This window comes from Bos mutus, chromosome 3 (assembly GCF_027580195.1).
Source record: "Bos mutus isolate GX-2022 chromosome 3, NWIPB_WYAK_1.1, whole genome shotgun sequence".
Classification (NCBI taxonomy): Eukaryota; Metazoa; Chordata; class Mammalia; order Artiodactyla; family Bovidae; genus Bos; species Bos mutus.
Window position 1 is genome coordinate 18,078,013 of NC_091619.1, and position 25,018 is coordinate 18,103,030.

At 45.5% G+C, this 25,018-nt stretch overlaps 1 protein-coding gene across 2 annotated transcripts in view; it reads left to right on the forward strand.

The window, feature by feature from the left end:
- Positions 1 to 1,635: 1,635 nt before the first annotated feature.
- Positions 1,636 to 25,018, forward strand: part of INTS3 (integrator complex subunit 3) — a 39,046-nt gene continuing 15,663 nt past the window's right edge. The window contains exons 1-9 of one of the 2 annotated variants that reach the window (XM_070367201.1): positions 1,636 to 1,858; positions 2,226 to 2,371; positions 12,551 to 12,634; positions 13,483 to 13,566; positions 18,245 to 18,358; positions 18,554 to 18,638; positions 19,972 to 20,038; positions 22,255 to 22,399; positions 23,657 to 23,786. In XM_070367201.1, the coding sequence (XP_070223302.1) occupies positions 2,228 to 2,371; positions 12,551 to 12,634; positions 13,483 to 13,566; positions 18,245 to 18,358; positions 18,554 to 18,638; positions 19,972 to 20,038; positions 22,255 to 22,399; positions 23,657 to 23,786 (853 nt within the window). In that variant the 5' untranslated portion in view covers positions 1,636 to 1,858; positions 2,226 to 2,227. Of the gene's footprint in view, positions 2,372 to 12,550; positions 12,635 to 13,482; positions 13,567 to 18,244; positions 18,359 to 18,553; positions 18,639 to 19,971; positions 20,039 to 22,254; positions 22,400 to 23,656; positions 23,787 to 25,018 lie in introns of both variants that reach the window. The other variant, XM_005910021.3, reaches the window with a different exon arrangement.

Below are 25,018 nucleotides of genomic sequence, written 5' to 3' on the forward strand. Positions count from 1 at the left end.
CATTGATTTGTTTGTTTTTTTCTTTGATGGAGGAACTTTCTGCAGCACTGTGAGTCTTTTCATTTTAATTTTTTCTTGATTCTAGGGCCTTATTATTTGATTCCTATTAATGGTAACTATAGCTTCCCCTGCCAAGGGAGGAAAAAAGAAACAACACCACCTTGCTATTTTTAACCTCAATTGCCTTCAACAGTGGGTGGATTTTGACAAATGGAAGGTCTTTCCTTCTGGAAATCAGCTAGGTGGGGGCAGCATCAGGGAAGAGCTCATTTTCTCCACAAGAGAGGAGGGGAATATTATGAGGTTGTTAGTTGGAATGAAGTTAATTTCCATTTTTTGATTTGGGAGAAAAAAATGGTCAGGATAGAAATACTAATTGAGCAAGAAGAAAGAAATCGTAAAACAATTTTATTTTCGTTAAAAAAACAAATGAAAACAACCAAAGAATTGTGGATATGTGTTTATGTATTTTTAAAAAGTAAAGAAAGATATACAACAAATTAGTAACACTGATGGCTCAAGAGAAGTGAGACTGGATGGGGTCAAAGGGAAAAAAGAGGGTTCCTTCTACTTTGCATTGTTATGAGTTTTTATTACAGGTTTTTAAATTGTAATAATTTAAAAAATAAGTCTTGGGAAACCATATTGACTAGATAGGGTGAGTCACATAATTTCTACTAAGGATTTGGGAAATTCAGGTGTCTGAGAGGGTAGTTTAGTATGATTAGAGAAGTGGCATGATGTTGAATGGGCTTGAATCCACTGTAATCCCTAAGGATATACTATATATATATGTATATACACATACATATACACACATACATAGGCCAGAGAAGAACAAATTCCAGAAACATTTCTAATAAAAAGCCTTTACTGACTGAATTACGGGAGGGAAAAGAACGTCAAAAACAAGCTTCCACACTGGATTGCTAGAGGCAAATGCTGACCCGAACACAGATAAAGCAGGACAATACAGAGCTTCCAGAAGCCTAATAATGAATCCGTGCATGACTCTAATGAGCGGTGTGCAAAAGTAGGTCCATGCTTTTATTTTTCCTCAGTGTCTGGCTGATAACTCCAGTTGCACGGACGCTTCCAATAGCTTGTGTGATATATACTCTTAGCTCCGGCAGCTGGCTTCACACCATCCAATGGCATTTGCTCTGACACTGCTTAAGGGTTAGGGTTCTGCCCCTTGGCCCTGCTATGTCAATTCACAACTAGGATTCGGGTTTCTCAAAGCCACCTAGGGACGAACAGTGCCCTGGTTCCAGTACCACCCTAGCTTCTGAACGAGGGAGGAAAGGAGGGTGGAGGCCAGCGCCGCGCACGCGCGTCAACCCACACAGGCGCAGCCTCTCTCCTTCCTGATCTCTCACACCCACCTCCGGGAAGTCGTTCCGTCCCGCCCTCCGAGAGCAGAAGAGGAATATGATTGGACACTCTGGCTGTCCATCAGACTGGTTTCTCTTCTGCTCTCTACTATTGGCAGCCGGGGTAAAGGCCTGTGGGCCAACGTCGGCCTACTCCTTCGAGACTGAGAGCCACCGCGGAAGCCGCTATTGGCGGAGTCCAGGGACCGCGACTGCTCACTTCCGGCGCAGGCCTCCACGATTCTCCCCCTCCCCCGCCGTCGCTCTTGGCCTTCCCACCCCCCGCCCTTCCACCATGGCCGCCTCTGTGTGGTGTAGGGAGAAGCTGGTCGTCCGTGTCCTCCTATAGCGCTTACTGCCTCACCCTCACCCCCTGGGGGCCGGAACCAAAGGAACCTCGCTCCCCAATCCCTGGGGCATCAGCCAGGAAGGATTCCTACCCCCTACTTCAGGGGCAGGACTCCTTTTCTCCCCCACCTCCTGAGGTAGAAACTTAAGGTTTTCCCAGCTTCTCTTAGGGTCAGAAGCCAGAAAGGGCTCCTTTTCCATTTCTTCAGGGACAGAAGCCTCTCCTACACTTCCCGTAGGGGCGCAGACCCTTAGCCCTGCATACTTAAGAGCTAACGGCGTTTCCTCAGCACTGCCAGTCCAGAGGCACGACCTAGAGGCCCGCCTGCCTTCGCCTCCTGCACAGGAGCGCTTTCGGAGAGGAGGGACGAGTGCAGAGGCCAGGGACCCTTACCCCCTATCCCGCCTTGTCCCTCTTGCCCCATCCTTGTCAGTCCTAGATTCCCCGTTTCTAGGACTTCCTACCCATCCACTCCCGGGCCTTTTCCCGTCTCCCGGCTGCAGCCATGGAGTTACAGAAGGGAAAGGGGGCAGCAGCAGCAGCTGCTTCGGGAGCAGCGGGAGGTGGAGGAGGAGCGGGAGCAGGAGCCCCAGGAGGGGGGAGGCTGCTACTTTCAACCAGTTTGGATGCCAAGGATGAGTTAGAGGAGGTAGGTGTGGGGGGTGGGGAAGGGAGTTAAGAAATGGGGTTGAGGAGGGATACTGGAGCGGATGGGGGGTGGGGGTGGGGGAGGAGGCCTTAAAGTTTTTTCTAAGACAACACAAACACTGCTCCTGACTTCCTGCTCCTGAAGGAAGAAGTGTGGGCCAACTTCCTGGACAGGTTGTCATAGCAACAGCAGCCACTACTGTGAAAATGGGTGGAGGGGGGATGTGTTGATGAGGAAGGGATATAGCATCCAGATCTACTGGATTTATTTTTGACATTCCTTTCACATATAGGCCACAGCTATAATTAATATTTAACCCTGTTTCAGTAGGGTCATATATTGAGTAATGTATGTGTGTGTAGGTGTTTTGGGGGGTGGGTCTGATAGGAGCTTGCACTAGACCTTGGAGCCTCCTCTTAGATAGTGTTGACTTCATTTAGACCCTCAGTTGCCGGTGATGTTAAGTGGGCGTTTAGAATGAGTGAAGATCTAAGGAAAAGTGAGTTGTATTTTGTTATGGGTGAATGGGACCTAGGGGACTGTCCTTCACAACCAAATGGCATACACACAAGGGAGGGAACATACAGATGCTGAGAAAGAGGGTAGGGTGAGGCGATGCCTTGGGCCCGAATAGGGATTTTAGACTACTGAATAATTGACCCCTCCCCCCACTTGTTCCTCTTGCCCTGTCCCTGACAATCCAGAGTTGATCATTTATCCCTTTCCTGTGACGGTAAAGCGTCTGTCTGCCATGCAGGAGACCCGGGTTCTATCCCTGGGTTGGGAAAATCCCCTGGAGAAGGAAATGGCAGCCCACTCCAGTATTCTTGCCTGGAAAATCCCATGGACAGAGGAGCCCGGTAGGCTACTGTCCACGGGGTCGCAAAGAGTCGGACACGACTGAGCGACTTCACTTCACTTCACTTCATACATGAAGAGACATACTTAGGAATATGAGACTGAGAAGTGTGACATGGCTGGATTGTTTGTAAGACCTAATACATTCAACTCAGTGGTTATCCGGGGACGGGACAAGTAAATTATTAGGCTCTTCACGGGCAATTTCCCTGCTTCTGACTTTGTCACGGCTCTTGATCAGATGTTAGAGGGTGGTCAAGCAGATAGGTGGAATTCATACTGTAAGTTTGAAGGAATGTTGGTTCAGATGCAGGATGGCAGAACACATACAAAAAGGAGCTTTGTAAATCAAGAAGCACCTGGACAGCAACCTTGTGGGTTATCCATCAAATATGTCTGTTCACAGACACACTTTCCATCATGCTTCTCCCTTGTAATTCTGTATGAGATGAATCAGAGTTTGTCTTCTGTTGTTATCAGCTAAGGTAAATCCAATTAGGAACATAAAAAATGCTTCTATTTTTTGAGTGCTACCTGTTGCACTAACAAGGCAGCTAACAGTGCTAAAAGTAATGTATTCCCGAAACAAATACAAATGACTGCCAGAATTGCCTGGCATTTTAAATTATCTACATGTTTAGAAATGACCACTGTCATTGTCAAAGTATTTATTGAGCCCTGGGTTCCAGCACTAGACCTCTAGAATTGTAGCAAGAAAATCATCGATTACCTTTGATCACTGCACCAGTTGGGTGGAGGGGAAAAGACCCCAAGGGTAGTGAAACCCTTGTTTATTTCCCACCCTGATTGCCGGAAGGGTCATCCTGTTCTAATTTGTACCACAGCATCCTATTCCTTGAGGAGTGACATGTTTGCTAGCAAGTGAAATAATATGGCAAAAGGGGATCTCATAAGGGATGAAGCATTTATTTTCTTGCTCTTTTGGACTGTCTGAGAGTGAACTTTCAGCTGTTTCCAGAAAGAAGGGGGAGGGAAGGTCTCCTTTTTTTCTTGATATCCTTTGTGCTTTAGATGTTTCTCAGCTTGTCTTGGCCTTCCTCCTTTCCTTCTATGCCCTTTGTCCTTTGCATCTGAATTTTCCAACATGCCTTACCAGTTTCTAACCTCGTGTGTGGCTCGCACTAGATCAGAGTGACTAAGGTTAAGACTTACTGGCTTCTTCTCTGGGTCTTGTCACGCATCTCCGCACTCAAAACCTAGTATTGACTGATCTCTGGTTGTTCTGGCTTGGTTGTTTGCAGCATAGTCCCACCTATTGCCCAGGAACACAGTAGGGAGACCCAAGGCCTGCCTTCCAGAGGTTATCATCTAAAGACTGAGTTAACACTCAGAAGAAAGGTAAAAACAAAAACCCAGTGAGGGTTGCAAAGAGACCGGAGTCAGCTGGACGTGATGAGGAAAGGCCCTTCGAGGCCTGGAGTGTGAAGTGCTGGTGAGGAGCATCACAGGCAGGGGCTGTGACCCTTCTACCCAAGGGACCATGTGTCGTATCCTTTCTTCTCTTTGGCCCTGTTCTTTTCTTTGAATGGGGAATTCTTGCCCATCCCCATCCATATTTGAGGAATGAGATAAAAATAGTGCCAAAGATTGGAGGCCATTAGAACACGTAGCTTCTAATTTCACAAGCCTTCAAAGCTCCTGGTCGACCACTCCTCTGCGGAGAAGGACCCTGTCCACTTTGAAGCAAGGCTAAAGGCAGGGGCTGTGGCTCAAACAAGCTGGAACCTCCTCTTAAGCTCTGGACAGGTCTCAGTTTTGCATTTGGTTAGAGGTATGTCCCTTCTAGGTTTTCTCCAAGGCGCATCCAGTCTGTGAAGATTCTCCAGGGAATGGGCTTTGAGTCATTTCTGATTTTTTTCCCCTTAAATCCTCATTTCACTTACAAGTGACTCTCGGTTGTAGAATACTTGGAACCCAGTTTGTTCAGTAACCCTGTACTAATGTGAGTCCTTAGGGATTTTGTAGATCAGATCATATCTTTTCCTTAAGCCTTTGAATTTTAGTCTCCGAAGGCCACTGACTTCCCATAAGGGGACAGTATTTAAGTATTTATTATTGTTATTGTTTAGTCACTAAGTCATGTCCAACTCTGTGACCCCATAGATTATACCCCTTCAGGCTCTTCTGTTCATGGAATCCCCAGGCAAGAATAGTGGAGTGGGCTGCCATGTCCTCCTCCAAGGGGTCTTCCCAACCCAGGGATCAAACCTGAGTCTCCTGCTTGGCAGGCGGATTCTTTACCATGAACAGCCTGGGACGCCATTAAATAATATAATTTTTAGCAAACTGTATGTTACCTGGAGGAAGGAGGAGACACTGAGAGGTTAGAGCAATCCTCAGACTTTATAGGCTCCAGCTTCAGGTATATACTCGCAAACTAGAAGGCCTCCCTGCTTTCCACCCGCTCTCCATCTACTGCTACTGTCATGGAAACCATGGTAAGGTAGTCTTAGTACTAGAAAAATTATTTTAGAAGCTCCTAGAGGTGGTAAATATTTACTAAACTCTCTGAGGTGCTGTCGTGAAGGGCTTACTCTGAACAGTCATTCTGCCAGCAGTTGTTGGCAACTTCATGTGTGGTTCTGTCTTTACTGAGGGCCTCGGTTGTCCAGGGGAAGCAGGGGTACAATCTAGTAAGATTGTAGGGATCTGGCTTTCTACAGCCCTCTGTGGAGGTGTGGTCCTCCAGTCACTCTGAATGATTTGTAATTAGTTCACTCATCTCTGTTTGGAAAAGAAATTTCTGTAGTTCAAGAAGAGCAGTATCCTTTATATGTTTCTATTGCCTGGGAAGAACTGACCCTCATATTTGTTTCCTCATTGCTTTTATTCACCCATCCAAATTCTGGACTCTCCCATTTTCTACATCCTTAGTTAGGCCTCCCTGTTGCAAGATGCCAGTTTTCTTTCTTGACTCGGCAGTGACCCATAGAAATGAGTCAGACCTCTGAGTGGAGCTTAGATACCGAGGAGGGGCCTAGAGAAACGTGGTTCAGTGCAAGGGCTCTGTGTTACATCACTGGGAGGAACTAGGCCGGCCGTCCAGCTTTGCTCCCGGATCTTGGTGCAGGGTCCATCTGTCAGGCCTTCTCCCCTCTCCTGTACTCTTTCCTCTTCTCTCACAGAAGGCAAAAGTAGGAGAGGAAGCTTTTCAGCCTGGTTAGGGATTTACCAATGTCCTGTGTAGGGCTCAGTTTTCAGGAGTCTCTGAGGACATGCCATTAAAAGCAGTGGCACGGAGCACTGAAGGGGGGTCTGGTCCTCATGGATTCAGTTGTGTGATCGCTGAGCTGCTTCACAGATGGAATAGAGTCTGATTCAACTGAGGCTATATGCTAGGTGCTTTCACGTATGTTAACCTTGTTTAGTCCTCAAAGCAACCTTATATGGGCTCTGTCTCTTATTTTTTTTAGGTGAGAAAACCAGAGTATTATAAGTAAAAGGTTAAGTAAGTTTTGGTAATTTAAGTAACTCACCTAAGATTAGCCTAAGGCTTTCAAGTGGTGGAGGGATTCTCCTCTTCCTTGCTTGTCCATTGGCTCCACAGCCAGCTGCTCTTTTGACTTCTCTTGCATCTCTGTTGATTCAGCAGCAATTTCTTCCTTTTTATCACAAAGTGATGTCTAGGATTTTATGATGCTGTGCTGCTGCTTACTCACCATCTTCCTCCACTCTGAAAATGCTTGTTAACCTAGGCCGGGTAAGGAGGGTCTCCCAGAGCGCCCAGCAAGAACAGCCTAGATTTAGCAACTGGAGGAACTGATAACTGCCTTAGATGAAGAAGGATAAGACTTAAAAAGAGAAAATACAACCTGAGGTTATTTTCTTCCCTCCCTTTATCATATAGGAGCTGGACTAGGTAATGATGGATCTCAGAGTTTGTGGGAGAGGTGGGTTGTGAGATTTACAGCTCAGCTCTTCATGTGATCTCACAGCTCCTTTTCACAAGTACACAGGTGCTGTTGATTAAGGCTAAGCACGCTGATGTGACCTAATTTGGAAGATAGTCAGACCTGATGTTGGACAGTGACGTTGTCAAACCTGAGCAGCTTTGGGCCTAATTTAGGTTGAATTTTTTTTGGCTCTGGGAGCTCCTTGCCTTAATACTCAGTTCTACTCTGCTCTTAGGTAGGGATGGATGTAGACAACTTCAAGATGATGGTCAAAGGAGAAACATGATGGTCTTTCATTCTAGACCTCTTTCCTATGTCCTTATTTGTCAGTAATTCTCAACAAGATGTTTTAAAAGACTTAGGAAGTAGTTTAGGTAGTTTAGGAAGAGGCTCACTGACTAATATGAGAAACACTTTGTCAATATTTTCTTTATCCTTAGTATTAAATGCTTTGAAACAGGATCTGTGACTTAAAATCTCCTTAGAATATTGAGCACATATTGTGTTACAGAGTTTGCCTTTATAATTAAGAATGGTCCTTGGTGCATGCTGGTGCTAAGTTGCTTCAGTCGTGTCCAGCTCTTTGCGACCCCTCTGGACTGTAACCTGCCAGGCTCCTCTATCCATGGGATTCTCCAGCCAAGAATACCAGAGGGGTTGCCATGCCTTCCTCCAGGGGGTCTTCCCAATCCGACCCAGGGATCAAACCCTTCTCTTTTTTTAAAAAAAATTATTTTAATTGGAGGCTAATTACTTTACAATATTGTAGTGGGTTTTGCCATACATTCACATGAATCAGCTATGGGTGTACATGTGTCCCCCATCCTGAACCCCCCTCCCACATCCCTCCCCATCCCATCCCTCAGGGTCGTCCCAGTGCACCGGGCCTGAGCGCTCTGTCTCTTGCATAGAACCTGGACTGGCGATCTATTTCACATATGGTAATATACATGTTTCAATACTATTCTCTCAAATCATCCCACCCTCACCTTCTCTCAGAGTCCAAAAGTCTGTTCTTTGCATCTGTGTCTCTTTTGCTGTCTTGCATATAGGGTCATTGTTGCCATCTTTTTTAATTCCATATATATGCATTAATATGCTGTAATGGTGTTTTTCTTTCTGACTTCTCTCTGTATAATAGACCCCAGTTTCATCCGCCTCATTAGAACTGATTCAAATGCATTCTTTTTAATAGCTGAGTAATAGTCCATTGTATGTATGTACAACAGCTCTCTTATCCATTCGTCTGCTGATGGACATTTAGGTTGCTTCCATGTCCTAGCTCTTGTAAACAGTGCTGCGATGAACATTGGGGTACATGTGTCTCTTTCAACTCTAGTTTCCTCGTGAACCCTTCTGTTTTTTGTCTTCTGCATTGGCAAGCGGGTTCTTTACCACTAGCCCCACCTGGATTTTAATACAGTGCTCCTCACCTTTGTTTCACTAGAGACCCTGGAAGTTTTAGTTTGGCCTTTTGTTCTCCACTAGTTCTTTTCTTTCTTACTCTCACCTTTTTATTTTTTATTTTTTAAAGTTTAGTTTTTAAGTTTTTGGAGGGACATTTCAACCATGAAAAAGTAGAGAGAGTAGTGTAACTGCCCTGGAGCGATCACTCTGCTTCAGTGCTTACCAGTACGTGGCAGTCTTGTATCTCCATTTAGTCTCCTCTGGATTATCTTGAGGCAAATCCAAGGTATATCATTTCATCTGTAGGTATTTCATATATATGTTTATGAGAGATGGACTTTTTTATTTTTAACATAACCACAATAGCATGCCTAAAATATTAATAATTCCTCAATGTAATAAATACTCATTGTTCAAATCGACTGTTTCATAAATCCTTTTTTTTTTTTTAAGATTTCTTTTTTCCCCTTAAGTTTCTCATGTGCTTTACTGGGTTTCTTGTTTTGGGGGGTTTTTGGGGGGGCTGTGTGGCATGGCTTGTGAGATCTTAGTTCCTGGACTAAGGCTTGTACCTGGGCCCACAAGCATCAAAACAGAGACTCCCAACCACTAGACCACCAGGGAATTCCCATAAATTCTTTTTGTAAGTGTTTTTTTTCAGATCAGTAATCAAACAAGGAGCACACATTTGTTGCATTCAGTTGACATGTCCCTTTAATTTCTTAATAACTATTTTAAAATAATTTCAAACTTATAGAAAAACTGTTAAGACATAAAACTCTAATACTCTTCTTCTGGACTTACCAGTTGTTAACATTTGCTGCATTTGCTTTTCATTTTGTATACATACTAACCTTTTGAAAATAAGTTGCAGCTGCATGCCACTTAAGATTTAAATACTTCCAGGAATATTTCCTAAGAACAGGATTCTCAGTTACATAATCCCTGTTTTATTATCTAAATTGGAACATTTAACATCAGTATGTTAATATTACTTACAGTACATATTTACATTTTACCAGTTGTCCCAATAATGTCCATTATAGCAGCCCAGAATCACACATTGAATTTAGGTGTACTATCTCTTTTATTCTTAGTCCTTCCCCTTAAATACTTTAACAGGCCAGTTATTTTATAGAATCTCTCAATTTGGGTTATCTGAAATTTCAGCTGTCAGTTTGTCTCGTTACTCGGGATATTAACTCCGATTGCTTGGTTAAAATGTTATCCTCTAGAATTCCCTTCAGTTATTTTCTCTTTAATTAAGAAGTATTTTGAGCGTATGTGACTATATACTCTTGTGAAAGTTTCACCTCTAGTTTTAGCGTTAATGATACTTCCCTGAACCAGTTACTGCTTCCATCATTCCTTCTGTGTTTTCAGTTGGCATTCCACTGTAAGGAAGAGCTTTCCCTTCTTTCTTTGTCATGTGTGTATATATCAGCGTGGTTTTGTGAGTCCTTATTCTGTTCAAGGAGTTGTCATTTTAAGTCTTTTTTTTTTTTTTTTTTTTGGCCTGCCACATGGATTGTGGGAATCTTAGTTCTCCAACCAGGGATCAAACCCAGGCCCTGGTAGTAAAAGCGCCAGTCCTAACCCCTGGACCACCAGAGAATTCACTTAAGCCTCGTCTAATACATGAGGTTCCCCTTCCCTGCTTTTCCCCTTGCAGTTTATTTATTTATTTTTTTCCCCTTGCAGTTTAAATGTTAAAGAAACCAGGAAGCCTGTCATGGTTTACACTTTCTGGATTTTGCTGATTATACCCCCATGGTGACTTGACTTGTAAACTGGTAGTTAGGTCTAGAGATGTGGTGTTCAGTCGCTCAGTTGTGTCTGACTCTTTGTGATCCCATGGACTGCAGTACGCCAGGCTACCCTGTCCTTTAATATCTCCCGGAGTTTGCACAAACTCATATCCATTGAGTCAGTGGTGCCATCCAACCATCTCATCCTCTGTCACTCCTTCTCCCTTTGCCTTCAGTCTTTCTCAGCATCAGGGTCTTTTCCAGTGAGTTGGCTCTTCACATCAGATGGCCAAAGTATTGGAGCTTCAGCTTCAGCATCAGCCTTTCCAATAAATATGATTTCCTTTAGGATTGACTGGTTTTATCTCCTTGCTGTCCAAGGGACTCTCAAGAATCTTCTCCAACACCACAGTTCAAAAGCATCAATTCTTCAGCGCTCAGCCTTCTTTATGGTCCAACTCTAACATTGGTATATGATTACTGGAAAAACCATAGCTTTGACTATACAGACCTTTGTCTGTAAAGTGATGTCTCTGCTGTTTAATACACTGTCTAGGTTTGTTACAGCTTTCCTTCCAAAGAGCAAACATCTTTTTAATTTCATGGCTGCAGTCACTGGCCACAGCAATTTTGGAGCCCAAGGAAAGAAAATCTGTCCCTGCTTCCACTTTTTCCCCTTTTGTTTGCCATAAAGTAATGGGACCAGAAGCCAGGATCTTGCTTTTTATCATGTTGAGTTTCAAGCAAGCTTTTCATACTCCTTTTTCACCCTCATTAAGAGGCCCTTTAGTTCCTCTTCACTTTCTGTCATTAGAGTGGTAGTATCTGCATATCAGAGGTTGTTACTTCTCCTGGCAGTCTTGACTCCACTTTGTGATTCATCCAGCCCAGCGTTTCACATGATGTACTCTGTACAGAAGTTAAATAAGCAGAGTGACAGTATGCACCCTTGTCATACTCCTTTCTCAATTTTGAACCAATCAGTTCTTCCCTTTCCAGTTCTAACTTGCTTCTTGACCTCCTATAAGTTTCTGAGGAGACAGGTCAGGTGGTCTGGTATGCCCATCTCTTGAAGAATTTTCCAGTTTATTGTGATCCACACAGTCAAAGGCTTTAGCATAGTCAGTGAAGCAGAAGTAGATGTTTTTCTGGAATTCCTTTGCTGCTTCTATGATCCAATGGATGTTGGCAATTTGATCTCTGGTTCCTATGCCTTATCTAAATCCAGCTTGTATATCTGAAAGTTCTTGGTTCACATACTGTTGAAGCCTAGCTTGGAGAATTTTGAGCGTTACCTTGCTAGCCTGTGAAATGAGTGCAATTGTGCCTTAGTTTGAACATTCTTTGGCATTGCCCTTCCTGGGGATTAGAATGGAAATCGACCTTTTCCAGTCCTGTGGCCACTGCTGAGTTTTCCAAATTTGCTGGCTTATTGAGTGCAGCACTTTAACAGCATCACCTTTTAGGATTTGAAATAGCTCAGCTGGAATTCCATCACCTCCATAACTTTGTTTGTAGTAATGCTTCCTAAAGCCCACTTGACTTCACACTCTAGAGCCAGGATATCTGGCTCTAGATGAATGATCACTCCATTGTGGTTATCCTGGTCATTAAGGCATTTTTTGTATGGTTCTTCTATCTGTTCTTATCACTTTTTCTTAATCTTTTCTGCTTCTGTTAGGTCCTTACTGTTTCTGTTCTTTATCATGCCCATCATTGCATGAAGTGTTCCCTTGATATCTCCAGTTTTCTTGAAGAGATCTCTAGTCTTTCCCATTCTGTTGTTCTGTTCTGTTTCTTTGCATTGTTCATCGAAGAAGATCTTATTGTCTCTCCTTGCTCTTCTCTGGAACTCTGCATTCAGTTGGGTATATCTTTCCCATTTTCTCTTGCCTTTTGCTTTTCTTTTCTCAGCTATTTGTAAAGCCTCCTCAGACAACCACTTTTGCCTTCTTGAATTTCTTTTTCTTTGGGATGATTTTGATCACTGCCTCCTGTACAATGTTACAAACCTCTGTCCATAGTTCTATAGGCGCTGTTTATCAGATCTAATCCCAATGAATAAATCTATTCATCACCTCCACTGTATAATCATAAGGGATTTGATTTAGGTCATACCTGAATGGCCTAGTGGTTTTCTCTACTTTGGAGATGTGACGTGATTTAAATTTTTAAAAAGCTTTTTTGGGACCAGAAATATGTCATAGGTGATGGTATGAAGGCTTCTAAATTTTTTTCTCACCCCTTCACAGAGATTGGAAAGATGTATGAGTATTGTGACATCGATGACTACTGGTGTCTCAGAGAGAGAGGCCAATGATGCCCTCAATGCCTATGTGAGTATAATACTCTCTTTGAACCCATTTCTGCTTCTTTGAAAGCTTTTAGACATAATCAGAAAGATTGGAAAGACTTCAGTGTTTAGGAGCTAGGGGTTGAAGCTAATGTCTTGGTTTGCTGAACCAGGCTTCCCAACTCCTCTCTGTCTTTCCTAATCTGGGAGTCGCATCTCTTGGAGCCTTGAAAGTGAAAGTGAAGTTGCTCAGTTGTATCCAACTCTTTGCGACCCCATGGACTGTAGCCTACGAGGTTCCTCCATCCATGGAATTTTCCAGGCAAGGGTACTGGAGTGGGTTGCTTTAGGCATCATTAAATAACAACTTTAAAAAAATAACTTACAGTTCTCCAGTGGCTAATTTTCTTTATAAATCATCCTCACATATTTGATCTTTTACATTTCTGAGGTTGAAGGATTTAAAGTAATACATGGAAAGGACTTAGAGAATTTCTGGCACACAGTAAATGTTCAGTAAATATTTATTGTTAGTAATTGTTCTTATTATGTCTTCACCTTACACATACCCAGGGGTTCAGTGATTTGCCCAAAGTCTTGACTATGTTTCTTTGCGGTTCCCTCTCTACTAAAGGCTGTTAAGGTGTGGAGTAGGGTTTTCCCCCCCATTTCAAACACTTTATTTTCTGCCTCTGGCCTTCATCAAGCCTTGGAGAAAGCAGTATGGATCCATCCTTTCTCTCCACCTCTCTCCTAAAACAGATGCCCATCACTTTTAGCTGATGATTCTCCTTTGCAGGTTACTCAAGAGTCCCAAGTTTTCTGGGAGCAACTGTGCTTAAGAACTTTTCTCTTGAGTGACAGCTAGTTTTTTCTTTCCTCTTATCCCAGGTATGCAAAGGCCCCCCGCAACATGAGGAAGTCTGCCTGGGCCTCTTCACCCTTGTCCTTACTGAACCAGCCCAAGCCCAGAAGGTAAGACTCCCTACTCTGGCCCCATATTCCCTTCTCAGATACGATCTGAGAGAATGGTGGAACTTTGGTTTAACTGGTTTAGTATCAGACCCTTGGACCAGGGCTGGATCATCTTATTCTCCAAATATAGTTACAACTCCCTTTTCACTTAGTAAATGGGTCACTTTTTTACTAAAGTCCTTCCTTTCTCTTCAGATCCTGAAGGTAAAAGGCAAGAAAATGCAGTTGTGAGAGTGAAAAGGGATTTAAAGAGTTTTAAGTTGTAGATTTTTGAGTCAGGGCTGAAAGAGTTGGGATTTAATCCAGAGACTGTGCTGGTCTTTGTTGCTGCCCACAGGCTTTCTCTAGTCGTAGACAAGGGGGTACCCTCTAGTTGTGGCACACGGGCTTAGTTGCCCTGAGGCATGTGGAATCTTCTGGACCAAGGGTCGAACCCATATCCCCTGCATCGGCAGGCAGATTCTTCACCACTGGACCACCAGGGAAGTCCTAGAAAGCTTAATGTTAGGTGATGGCCATAATAATGTAGTGATTAAGAGAAGACAAATACACTGGAGTCAGACTTCAGGAGGAATACTGTATGAAAACTAGTCTGGAGTGCTTCCCAAATGGAAGAGTCTCTTTTATGTATTGATATTAATAGAATGGTTTAAGAGAGATCCTTCCTTGAGGTGAGGGACTGAGCAGGATGCTCTCTTTGGACTCCATTGTTTCTATAATAAAGTAGCAAAATCCTGTCTTTTGCCTCTCTGGATTTCCACTTTCTGTGTCCTTGAGTCTTGCGGGATGGTTTAGAGACACTTGTTCTATCTGGCATTAACTGCATGACACTAACAGAGAAGAGCTTGGTGTGGGGGAATTCAGTTTAATCCTTGCCCCTTCCTTGAACAAAGGGAGTGGGAAAGGAAACAGTCATGCTGTGTCCAGCATTGTGTTCGGCTCTATCCGAACATTTAATCTTCTCAGAAAGCCCATGTGAAACTGGCGGCTTTGTTCCCTTCCCCCAACTGCTCTCAGTGTACTTATAAGAAACCTGGAGGTTGTTTGCTCAAGGAGAACCAAGGGAACAGCGTTCTCAGGGACAAGGACAGGATGCCCATGGTCCCCTGGCTTAGCTGCTTGCGGTCATGGCAAACCTGGGGTGAGGATAGGTTGTAGGGCAGCGAGTATTGACAAGTCCCTGGTTTCCCAGGCCATTTCTGGGCTGGGACATTGTTGGGTTAAGTTGGCGTTTCATTTTCATAGCAAGTTTATCATTGAGAACCTTAAAGACAAATGAACATCTCCAGTTTGGTGTTGTTGTTAATCAGTAATGTGATCCACCCCAGCCTCGCTGTTTTAAAGAAAGTGTTGACAAAGATGGGGGTGAAGGGTTGGGGTTAAGGTTTAGTTTTCTCTCGTGTGAGTTTTTATACATACAATTAAAACCTTATTTAGTCATCTCAGTGCAGATTCGTCTTGCCCACTGGTTTTATTTGTGTTTCAGGTGAGATCTGAATCAGCTAGGGTAAATCAGTAAATCTCAGTGAAGAGGGCAGGGCCCCATGGTATTTCTACCTCTTTGCCTGACCAGTCAGTGGAAGGTCACAGGGCTCTGCATTATAAAAGCTTATTATGTCATGAATTCGGCCACCCAGCCATGACAAGGCACTAGAGCACCTTGTCTTCTTTTTGCCCCATGAGCGTGGCCCAGGCCCTCTCCTTGGGTCTTGTTGGTTGACAGGGTTGGTTGCATCAGTTATTTTCACACGCTGAAGGCTTCCCAGCACATCCCCTACCTAGGAGCCTCTTCAGACAAAGCGGGGAGACTGGGAATTAGGAGAATACAGTTTTAGGCAAATGAGGAACTATCAGGTATGACTCATTCAGAGGCCTTGAGCCAGATCAGAGGGTGGTGGAAGAATCTGCCCCATCTCCTAGTACTTTATCCTTCTTCCTAAACAGGTGATTGTCTTACAGAATACTCTGTCCTGCAGAAGTTGTGGGTGGGTGTAACTGATAACTGATCCCAACACATTGTTTTAGGCTTCAGTTTAAACCAAGGGGAGTGTTTCCTAAGGATTTACTTGGAGTTAATTCTGTCTCTGGAACAGAAACTTAGTTAAGGAAAGAGCTGTCAGGTGTTGGCGGAGAGTGGAATATAGGTGGGGTGGATTTTGTTCCAGATCTACCTTCCTAACTTGCAGCCTTGTGTTTATATTCTCTGAGTTTATTTCCTATTTGATGTCCAAACTGAATTGCTGGGAGCAGGCCAGGCTGGGGGACTGCCGTGTGGTGGGAGGCTAAGTTGAAGGCCTTAACTTCTGCTCCGGTTCTAGTAGTCAGGGGATAAAGGTGATAGGAAAGGATTTAACACTGATGCCAAGGTCCTTCGTCACCAAAGATACAACACCAGGCCCTGGCAGTTCTTGGTTCAGGTGCTTCTCTCGGCAGATGGCTCTAGAAAGAAAGTTGAGGGCTGTGAGGGCCGAGGCTGGAACATCACTGTTCCCGGCACAGGACAGGTATCCTACCTCAGCACCATCCTGTCACCTTTCCTCTCTTTTGGGACCCTCTGTTTCCCACTGAGTCTTTCCACCCATCTACTTATCTTCCAAGCCAGTCAGCACACTGGCACAGAGTTTGGAGAGACAACTGGCACCATCAAGAATATGATATGATGTGATCCTCCTGGTGCCCGGCTGCATGCATTACCAGCAGTTGTGGTTAATAAGATCCCAGATGGAGCTTGGAATTAGGCAGCCAGAACCTACTTGCTTTGTCTGACCCTGCGTCTCCTGAGGGGCTGTCCTTCCCTGTCAGGGTCTCTTCTGCATCTCTGGGATTTCTGCTTTCCTTTGAATAGAAGGAAACAGCTCCTCGCTTATTAGTTGTGTCTCTGTCTTTGGCCTGACATAGGTCTCCCTTCTGCCTCTGCATCCCTCATCCTCTGCCCATCCTGTGACTCACTCCTCTAGGGAAGGCTCCAGGGCTGAACCACATTTACTGACGAGCAAGTTGGCAGTAGTTCACTGGCTTCTCTTACCTCTTGTTCCCTTGCTTGTACTTTTGATCTCCCAGCCCTCCCTCTGGCAGATGGAGTCAGAGGATAATCAAATTCTCCTTTGAGTATGAAAAGTTTATGGCACATGGGGGAATCTCTAAGTATTTGTATTTTCATTGGAATGCTTGTTTTGACTTAAGGATAATAGAAGAAGTGGAAGTAGGATAGCTAATCTCTTAGGAGTCCCTAGACACACCAAGTCCAGGGAGCAGCTGGTCTTGAGGATTACTTCTCTTTTTCTCCTTTTTTAAAAAAATATTTATATTTTTTAAATTTTTTGGCCATGCCACACAGCATGTAGGATCTTAGTTCCCAGACCAAGGATCGAACCTGCACCCCCTGCATTGGAAGCTCCGAGTCTTAACCACTGGACGGACCGCCAGGGAAGTCCCAGAGTACTTCTCTTTTGAACACTTAGGATGAACAAGTTTAGGAATGTAGTAGTCTAAAAGCCACTGTGAGCTCTTAACCTCCATCCCCAGCAGCCTCTTCTCCTTTTAGTTATTTCTGACGATAGTGTCAGGATGATTAAGAGCTTGGAATCCAGAGTTGGACTGCTGGGATTTGAATCTTCCTCTTATCTCTAATGTAATCTGGGGCAAATTACTTTAACCTCTCTGTTCCTGTTTCCTCATCTATAAAAACAGAGATGATAATAAATAGGGTGACTATGTGATTCGGATGCAGCAAGTAGAATATAAAGTTTTCGCACAATGCCAATGCATGTTCCCTGTTATAATTGCTATTATTATTAATGCTGTCCTTGCCACTGGCCATCCGAGGTTGTGAGATACTGCCTATCTATAATTTTGCCCTTTGTGCCGAGACCCTGACAGCATAGAACCCAGCAGGCTGAGGAGGTTGCTAATGAGGTCCCCTAAGGTAGTCCTCCAGGAGTCTGGTCTCTCTAGAGAGACAGGGTGAGAGAAACAGGAGCTCTCAGAGGAAATTGGCATGCATTCCCTTACCTCCCCCAGAGTTAGATGTGCTAAAGGACCCCTCCTTCTTCAATACTTGGTGGAAGTAAAGGGCAGCCTGGAGAAAAGAAGAAAGATGCTTCGTTAAGGAAGTTCGGTTTGGGTCTGCCCTTTCTTTCTGGGATCCTGGTCCATGGATCCTCTTTCCTTAATACTCCTAGCCCTTTGTTTCATCTGGCTGTGTCAATACAAGTCTAAAAATCTCTTTGAGATCCTTTCCGGCCTGTTCAACCAAACCCATTCTGCAGTGACCTTTTACTGGCAGATGAAAAGCAGATGGCCTCCACCTGGTTTTGCTCAGCTGGTGGCTTCAAACAGTGTGACGCTTCCCAAGGAGGGAGGTAAGGGGACAGGGATCCTTTCTTAGCAGGCTTTTCTGTCTTACTAGAATAACTCAGTCCCTTATCCCCACCCTGAATGACAGAGCAAGGGATAGATTTGGGATGGTGGAGCCTATGAAAGGTTTGTGGAAAGTCTTTCCAGAGTGGAAAGTCTTGTGTTTTGGTCATTGAATGGTAAGCATGCCTTCTAGAGCAGAAAATTTTTCACTGCCACTTGTATCCCATTGGTAGAGGCTAGGGGGCAAGGGGCCCCCTGTGAGTGGGATCAGGAGCCTATCCTTAGCTTGCTGGCTGCTCACAAACCTCACTTCTTACAGTGTTACCGGGACTTGGCTCTGGTGAGTCGTGACGGCATGAATATTGTTCTGAATAAAATCAACCAGATACTCATGGAGAAGTACTTGAAGTTGCAGGATACCTGCCGTACTCAGGTAAGGCCAGAAAGAAAAGAGAGATCCAGCTCAGAGACATAACAGAAAATGGATCCTCTCCTAAGGGGAAGGGAAGGAGGAATCGGGGGTAACACACCTCTGTCTTTGTACACCTAACTTATAAAATGACTGGATTAGACCCTTTCTCAAATTTACAGGCCTTTCTCTTCATATGTCTTTTTCTCTCTCCTTTAGTTGGTGTGGTTGGTACGGGAACTAGTGAAGAGTGGGGTTCTGGGAGCCGATGGTGTTTGCATGACATTCATGAAGCAGATTGCCGGTGAGTTGGATGGCAAGAGCATAAAGAAGAAAGAAGTATGCACTATGCCTAAGTCCAGGCAGTGGAGAATGATTGAGTGCCTAAGGGACTTGATTCCTGGACTGTTTATGTTCTTTCCTTTTGACCCAGGCATCTTCTGGCCACGTATGTTCCACAAAGAAATTGAAAAGTTACAGGGGGCCTTTTGGAGCAATAAGTCTTGCCTCATTTTCCTTCCTGCCAAACTTGAGGCCTGATAGAGAATATTTAGCCTGTTGTTGGCCTACTGTAACCAGTCCTCACTCTGGGGTTTCGTGGCCTATTGGATCAGGAAGAATCTGGAAGGAATGGGGGAGAAGTAAGGGTAAAATAATTGGTTCTCATCTCACTGTACTTTCAGAGCCCCCGACATCTTCTCTGGCTCCACCTCAATGTCCTAAACACTTAGGCCCAGTTTGAGGGACAAACTATGTCACAGAACAGACCCTGACATTTAGGCTTCGTTATCTTCAGAGACATCTGTCTGAACCACTGATTATCCAAGAGTCCTGCCCCTGCTACTTCTCTTCCCAAGATTACATGTGTTTGTGCAAATATGACCCTGTCTCTCTACCTCACCATTGCTCCTCGGTTCTTTGCTTCCTCTTCAGGATTTTATATAACAGTGATACTCCTGTGTATAAACCTTAATCTACGTGATGTGTGACTCTGTAAATTGAATTTTTACATTAGGACCTGGGGCAAGGCATAGCGTTGTTGTGCTGGCTATTTTTATCCGTTCTCCTGGCACTTTCTTCCCTGTTTGGCACTCCTAGTCCCCACTTCTGATCCTATGATTTTGATCTGGCATTACTGCTTGTTTAATTCTGCCCTAGGAAGTTTCATAGCAAGCACTCGAGACTGTGATACCTGGAGACCAAAAGCCTTTGGCCTGTCTTGAGCTGAACACAGGATTTGGGACATCCAGTGGCTGGACTGCAGCTGTTGCTTGCCTCCTGGACTTGTCAGGCCCTATTTGAAATGTCATCTGTTCTTTCCAGCTGTGGGCTTTTCATATCTCCTTCCCAGACATTCCCTTTTAGGGGTCAAAGTAATCCCACTGCAACCCCCTGTCTGTGGAAAGTAGCAGCTCTGATTTCTGGAAAAACCCCAAACCTTCCCTTCCCGTCTCTCTGGAGGCAAAGAGGGAAATTGTAAAGCCTGACAAAACAAAGACAGTTTTTTCAGCCCTCAGAGCATCAGGGATGGGATAACAGTCAGGGATGGAGCAGTAAGAAGGAGAAGGAGTGTGCTGGCTGAGCTGAGTCACTAATCAGAGCCATTCTGACTCTCTGTTTTCTCCCCCTTTGATCAGGTGGGGATGTTACAGCAAAAAACATCTGGTTGGCAGAGAGTGTTCTGGATATCCTGATGGAGCAGAGGTAGAGTCTGTCGTGAAGGGGGGGCAAGAGCTGGATGCGGCCACACTGGGTATGGGACGCAAGGGTGTGTGAGGAGCTTTTAGTGGCCCGAGAGCACCATAGGTTAGAGGCGGTGAGGTGGGGGAGGGAGCAGCCACGTACTGGTGGCAAGAGACGGAATTAATGCTGTGCTGTGGCCCAGGGATGAAGGAGTGGGAAAGAAGGTTTTTACTAAAATACCTCAGAGCCCAGGAAAAACTCATTTCATCTGATAAGGGTTTATTTTTGATCCAGACCTCCATGGAATGTTTATCTTTGGCGGGAGGTAAGGGAGAATGAACTCAGCAGAGTGGGGCCAGCCAACCACCCAGGCCTGGCAGGTACCCCTGTTCTCCCTTCCAAGACTGTCCATCCTACCCATGCCCTCCTTTTGTTGACGTGGCACAGGGGGTGGTGAGCATGAGGAGGTCACTGAGGCCATTGGTGCGGAGGGCATGAGATCCCTTCTCCATCAAAGTAAAGGACCAGAAAGTTTGAGGGCTGTTGCATATTTGAGCTTGTTTGGGTGTGAGGCCTACCTCTTGGTCCTATGGCCTCACTCTTTCTGTTGCGTGATTTCAGAGTCTGTTCCTGGGAGAGGACACCACAGTAGTCACATGATTGAGACGGCTGATAGTCTCTGTATTTCCAGTGGTTTAGAAGAATGGACCTCAGCCCTTCACACTTGTGAAAGAGATGGCTGTGTTCTGTGCGCTGCGGAACGGGAGAGCTGTGCCAGCCCTGCCGGCCAGTGCCACCTAGTGCCCCGGGCCTGGATGTGCAGCCGCAGGTGCGGTGGCAGCACATGCTCCATCATTGGTACCAGCGCACAGCACATGAGCTCCTAGCAGTTTCTTATCAGATCTCTGTTTGTCTTAAGTCACTGGGCCTTCCTAACATCCTGGGTCAGAGGGTTTCACTTTGATCTTTCTCTTCATTACCCCATCCCATGTCTCAGATACATTTATCACCTCCACTAGCAATCTTCCTAAGAAATGGTTTTTCTAATTTTGTTCCTGGTGCCGGATACCTTCTGTTCCCATACCTTAAAGCAGAATTTTTCTCATTTGGGCAGTCAGAGCACAGTCTTACTGTACAGGTGTCAGATAACTGCCCTACCTTTTCTCCTGCCCTCCAAAAAACTCGCATCGTTTAATGCACATGAATCCTTAGAACTTTAAAACTGTCTTCTTTCACACCTTCTTTCCCACTCCTTCCCAGGTCTTCTTAGGGGTGTGGAATTAAAAGGTAACAGGTCGGGGAGGGGGACCCACCCGTGGCTTTGGCTGCTGCTTTTACTCTGTGAAAGGAGAAGGCCAGAGTCTATTAATTAGGTGGCTTGAGGCCACCTTTTCCGGAATCAGGATGTTGCCTGGTTGGATTAATTAAACTCCCCATCTTTTTCCTCTGGTTCCCTGTCTTCCAGCAGGGGTGCTAAAACACTTACAAACTGCTTGTTTAGGGGAGACAGCTCCCCAGTTTTGGTGATTTGAGCCAGCGTTGGAGTCTTTGAATCTCCCTACAGTTTCTTAGTACTCCTCTTCAAGCAACAGGGAACGCAATTCTTCCATTACCCCCTTTTCTCCAGGAAATGTCTAAAACTCCTAGTAAAATAGGCTTTGCCATCCAAAATCATGTTCTTCTCTTCAGATTATGATTTAAGGCAGGTGACTCATTGACTGGGAGTGGGATCAGTGGCCAGAACAAATCAGGGGAACATTTGTAATGTGCTGGGCTGGTAATGACAAGCATACCCAGTGTGTTCTGAAATCTCCGCGGTCCTGAAAGGGTCTTGGTAATCCCCAGAGGTCCTTGGGCTGCACTTTAAGAACTGCAGGCTGTGTCCCTTGTGCCTCTTTCAGGCTTAGTGCACGGTAGGCAGTCTGTTAATGTTTGAATGACTGAGTCAACAAACTTATTTTATTAGAAGTTAGGTACTTAGGGGTAGAGATTGCTTTCATTTAGCACTTATCTTTATTGGGCACCTGGTAGAGTGAGAGGAAGTTGTCCCCACCTTAGCCAGTTAATAGTCCAAGATAGATAACGACAGCACGAGTGAGCAATTAAGGAACCAGAAACTTACTCCCAGTGCTAATCATCAGCCATTTCCCAGGCACTGGAGCCAAGTGTGGGGGTAAATTGGGTGGGTCTAGATGGAGCGCAGGTGCCCATGTCTTCAGTGTCTTCCCTCCCTGTAGGGAATGGGTACTGAAGAGCAGCATCCTCATCGCCATGGCTGTTTACACATACCTCCGCCTCATCGTCGACCACCACGGGACCGCCCAGCTCCAGGCCCTGAGGCAGAAGGAGGTGGACTTCTGCATCTCACTGCTTCGGGAGCGGGTGAGGACAAAAAACCCGTAGGAAAGTGAGACCCAGAAAGGGATACCTCTCGTCAGTTCTCTGGTGACCTGGGGCCAGAGATGGTGGTGGAGACTGAAGGTGGTTCAAGGTCTGCTGTTTTTTCATCACTGTAAGACAGATGAGGCTAGCAGGGTGGAGAAATCAGTGTGGAGCAGCCCTAGTTCCTGTGATGGCAGAAGATGAGATGGTGGTTGGGTGGCATCACTGATTCAATGGACACGCACTTGGGTGAACCATGGGAGATGGTGAGGGACAGGAAGGCCTGGTTTGCTGCAGTTCGTGGAGTCACAAAGAGCTGGACACAACTTAGGGACTAAACAACAACAAAGCCCCAGTTACTGGAACGCTGTTGGTTACACTGGCATCCTGGGGACTTCCCTGGTCAGCTTCACGGGCGCTGTCACACAGCACGTCCCAGACAGAAGCTGTCTTGTGTTTCCACTGCTACGTTATCCCCACCCGCCCCCTGCCTGCCGGGGTAACTGCCGTGGTCACGTGGGATAGTGAATTGTCCACTGTCAGCTCTCCCAGGAGAGGCAGATCCTAGAGTTAAAGCTGTCTAACGCAGTAGCCACTAGCCACGTGTCACAATATAAGCTAAAATAAATTGACATTAGGGACTCCCTGGCAGTCCAGCGGTTTGGACTCTCTGCTCCCGGTGCAGGAGTCATGGGTTCAGTCCCTGGTTGGGGAACTTGGGCCACACATGCTGCACAGTGTGGCCAGGAACAAAAAAGCACACACACACATTGTAATTAGATAAAATTTTAAATTCAGTTCCTTAGTTGAATTAGACACGTTTCAAGTGCTCATTTGCCACATCTGGCAAATGGGTATCCTTTTGACAGCACAACTAGAGGTGCTGTCATTACCACAGAGAGTTCTGCTGGACCAAGCAAGTCCTGGGGTAGGGTGTCTGGAGCTCAGCTTACCAGCCCTAGCCTTTTGGAATGTTTGTGTTCCTTGACCTGGACTGAAACCATTCTAGGAGGAGAGGGCCACAGATTAACATGACAGCAGTTTCCAGCAACCTCTCCTCCTCGATTTCGGTCCCCAACTTCAGCTCTCTTGCCCTTGAACAGCTTGGAGCCAATCCCTTGGTTCCAGAAAAAATTGTGTAATCCATTCGACCCCTTTCCTCCCCTCCCTGTAACATATTGTTCCTTCCTCCCTGCAGCGGGTAGACAGTTCTTGTTTTTATTCTCTTTCCCGTCTCCCACCACCCACCCCATCTAGTTCATGGAATGTTTGATGGTTGGCCGAGACCTCGTCAGACTGCTTCAGAATGTTGCCAGGATACCAGAATTTGAACTGCTTTGGAAAGATATTATCCATAACCCTCAGGCCTTGAGTCCTCAGTTCACAGGTAAGTAAAGGTTGGGGCATCCTGTCCTTGAGAGTTCAATCGAGAGGGCAGAAGTGGGTGGATAGGAGAGGCTTTGGCAGTCAGGTTTAAGAAGCTTGGGACTGGGCAAGCTCTGCTGGGGACAGCTGGATGTGGGAACGGCGGGACTACACAGAACCATTCATGTTCCCAGACAGTCCCTATCTGGCAAGCTCTAGCTGTCTGTCATTTAAGAAAAAGTGAGATAGAGAGCTGTGATCCTCCTCCTCCTCCTGTCCCACCAACTCTTGGGCTCAAGAGGTGAGCCAATGACCAGTTTCCAGCTTCACTGAGTGTCAGGAGTGTCAGAGGTCAGCTTGTGAGACTGACTCAGCAGAGGCACTGGAATTTGTCCTGTAAGCGAAGGCTCCTCCCCAGGAACTGTGATGCCTCTGAATTCCAAGGATCCAGCTTAGCCAAAATCCTCTGTGGGGGAGGGAGCGTGTCTGTGTGCCTCCCCCAGCGAGGCCCTTTTCATCTCCCTTTTGCCTTCCCAGGGTCCTTATGGTCTAAACAGTGACTGTACAGCTTTGTCCCCAACCTGTCTCCAACATGCACATGTGTGTGATATGTGCACATGTGCACACGTAACACGAGTGTCACAGTCTAGGACTGAGAAGTCAGGAGAGGAGAAGCTAGCTCTGGTTCTGCGTTACGTTGTACTGTTCTTTTATGGCAACATGTACTGAGTTGTTTTAAGTGCCTGCTGTGTGCTAGGCTCGTGCATGTTAACTCTAATACTCAGAACACCCCTATAAGATGGATATTTTACTTTCCATATTTACAGATAAAGAAAATAAGGTTCAAGGAGATTAAGTAGTTTGCCCAAGGCCACACAGCTAGTAAATGTCAGAGGCAGGATTTGGCTCCAGGTCTGTCTGACTCCACAGCTCGTGCTTATGCCACAACACCACACTGGTCCCAGGACCCAGTGGTGGGACCATCAGGAGCAGAAAGAGAGGCTAGGGTGTCCCAAAATTTTCCCTAACTTTCCCACATGTTGCCAACTGGAATAATGTGAGTAGGGGACTCTGGACGGCCAGTAGAAGAAAAGAATGAATACCTCTGGGTCCTGGGGATGGTGGTTGGATGGAGCACATCACTCAGATGCTGGTTAGAACCCCTCTTGCTCGTGTCTTGGAATTTCCCCAAGAGCAAGACCACTGGCCATCGGAACCCGGCCCAGGTGACCCACCTGCCTTCTGCTCCTTCAG